The sequence below is a fragment of the Pipistrellus kuhlii genome, unplaced genomic scaffold (genome assembly GCF_014108245.1).
Source record: "Pipistrellus kuhlii isolate mPipKuh1 unplaced genomic scaffold, mPipKuh1.p scaffold_m20_p_3, whole genome shotgun sequence".
NCBI classification, from domain to species: domain Eukaryota; kingdom Metazoa; phylum Chordata; class Mammalia; order Chiroptera; family Vespertilionidae; genus Pipistrellus; species Pipistrellus kuhlii.
In genome coordinates, this window is record NW_023425529.1 from 67,567,318 (window position 1) to 67,569,347 (window position 2,030).

A 2,030-nucleotide genomic window follows, 5' to 3' on the forward strand; every position below is an offset into this window, starting at 1 on the left:
TGCAGCCTGAAAGTCATGCAAACCCTTTGAAGGACTGTAATGGTTTTAACCACAGGAATAGCATCTTTTTGACAGACAGGAGAGAAAAGAACTGAACCACTCTGCAAATACTAACCAGGCTATTTTGGAGCAATGGCCATTGCCTTTGAAATCTTTCATCATGGAACTATACTTAGAATTCAGATGAGCCTGGGGGAGGGGAAAGGGGCAGTGTTAATCCCCAGTTGTTTTGAAGTTGTACTGTAAGCAGGTTAGCATTTGAACTGCCCTCCAAATGGAAGCACTGGACTCTGTGTTTAAATGGTAGTTTTTCTCTCCGTGAATTTTGTTTCAACCTGTTCTGCATATAGATCGTCACATCAGGCTGGGGGTGACACTTCTCAGTTTTCTTTTCAAACTAGATGTTCTCAGGAGCACTGGCGGTGACCACATTGGGAGACTGATGCTCCATGACAGCTAAAAGTTGGATTGAGTTTCAGGAGCTACTATATATAAAGCTGGGGTGACTTATGTCACCGCACTAATTAAATGCCATCTGGGTGGTTCCTCTGGGTTTTTGAGCCCATCACCCGGTTCAGACTGAGTCAGAGGCCAAGGAGGCGAACATGATGATGGACCTTTTCGAAACTGGCTCCTATTTCTTTTACTTGGACGGGGAAAACGTTACCCTGCAGCCATTAGAAGTGGCAGAGGGCTCTCCTCTGTATCCAGGGAGCGATGGTACCCTATCCCCCTGCCAGGACCAAATGCCCCCGGAAGCTGGGAGCGACAGCAGCGGAGAGGAACACGTCCTGGCGCCCCCAGGCCTGCAGCCTCCCCACTGTCCCGGCCAGTGCCTCATCTGGGCTTGTAAGACCTGCAAGAGAAAATCTGCCCCCACCGACCGGCGGAAAGCCGCCACCCTGCGCGAGAGGAGGCGACTGAAGAAAATCAACGAGGCCTTCGAGGCTCTGAAGAGGAGGACCGTGGCCAACCCCAACCAGAGGCTGCCCAAGGTGGAGATCCTGCGGAGCGCCATCAGCTACATTGAGCGGCTGCAGGACCTGCTGCACCGGCTGGACCAGCAAGAGAAAATGCAGGAGCTGGGGGTGGACCCCTTCAACTACAGACCCAAACAGGAGAATGTAAGGCCAGATGCAGCCCAAGCAGGGGAATGACATCCAGAGTCTGATTAGATGCTTTCTTTCCCCTGGGGCTTTACCATCCAGCTGCTTGGTCTCTTTCCCGGCCCCTTCCCCGCCCGCCCCTCCAGCCCCCTCTCTAATGAACCCCTGGTGACCCCTGGATGCGGGGTGCCCGACACAGGCAGGAAATGCGCACCAGGCCAGGCTCGAGGAAGCTGGGGAGACGTCCCCACAAAGCCACCCCCATCCCCCAAACCGGTGTTTATTTTCTAATCTGCCGCCTTGGTTTTTCCCCAGCTCGAGGGTGCGGATTTCCTGCGCACCTGCAGCTCCCAGTGGCCCAGCGTTTCGGATCATTCCAGGGGGCTGGTGATCACTGCCAAGGAAGGTAAGGAAAAGCGGGGAGCTGGCTGCGCTGAGCTGGGGGACACCCCGGGAGGGGAGGGGCTGGCTGCTCGCGCCGGGCGGACCGGGCTCAGGGCCACCGTGGGGACGCGCCCGCGGAGAGGCGAGCTTTTCCTGCACGGGGACCCTGTGCTCCCTGAGTTGCCTGAGGCCTGGAGCTGCTATGCCTGTGTGTTTTCTATGCTCAGGAGGGGCAAGCATTGATTCCTCAGCCTCGAGCAGCCTTCGGTGCCTTTCCTCCATCGTGGACAGCATCTCCTCAGAGGAGCGCAAACTCCCCTGCTCGGAGGAGGTGGTGGAGAAGTAACGTGGAGCCCGCGTTTGGAATGCTCACCGGGGCAGGAAGATCATCCCACCCTCTCTCTTTTGACGGACCCTTTGGGTTCCTTCCCATGACATCCGTGGGCAGGGGCCCAGACTGCAGAAGTTGAAGAAAGGGAATGAGGCACAAAGAAACTTCTCTGGCACTGTCGTGGGCGCTCCTCAGGTGCCTTTGGCTTT

The 2,030-nt window shown here is 56.2% G+C and overlaps 1 protein-coding gene across 1 annotated transcript; it reads left to right on the forward strand.

The window, feature by feature from the left end:
- The first annotated feature begins 348 nt into the window (after positions 1-348).
- On the forward strand, positions 349-1,923 carry MYF6 (myogenic factor 6). Its single transcript, XM_036458649.2, has 3 exons — positions 349-1,124; positions 1,422-1,512; positions 1,718-1,923. Exons 1-3 carry the CDS (start codon positions 606-608, stop codon positions 1,834-1,836), a joined length of 729 nt encoding a protein of 242 aa, XP_036314542.1. The 5' UTR covers positions 349-605; the 3' UTR covers positions 1,837-1,923.
- Positions 1,924-2,030: the final 107 nt, after the last annotated feature.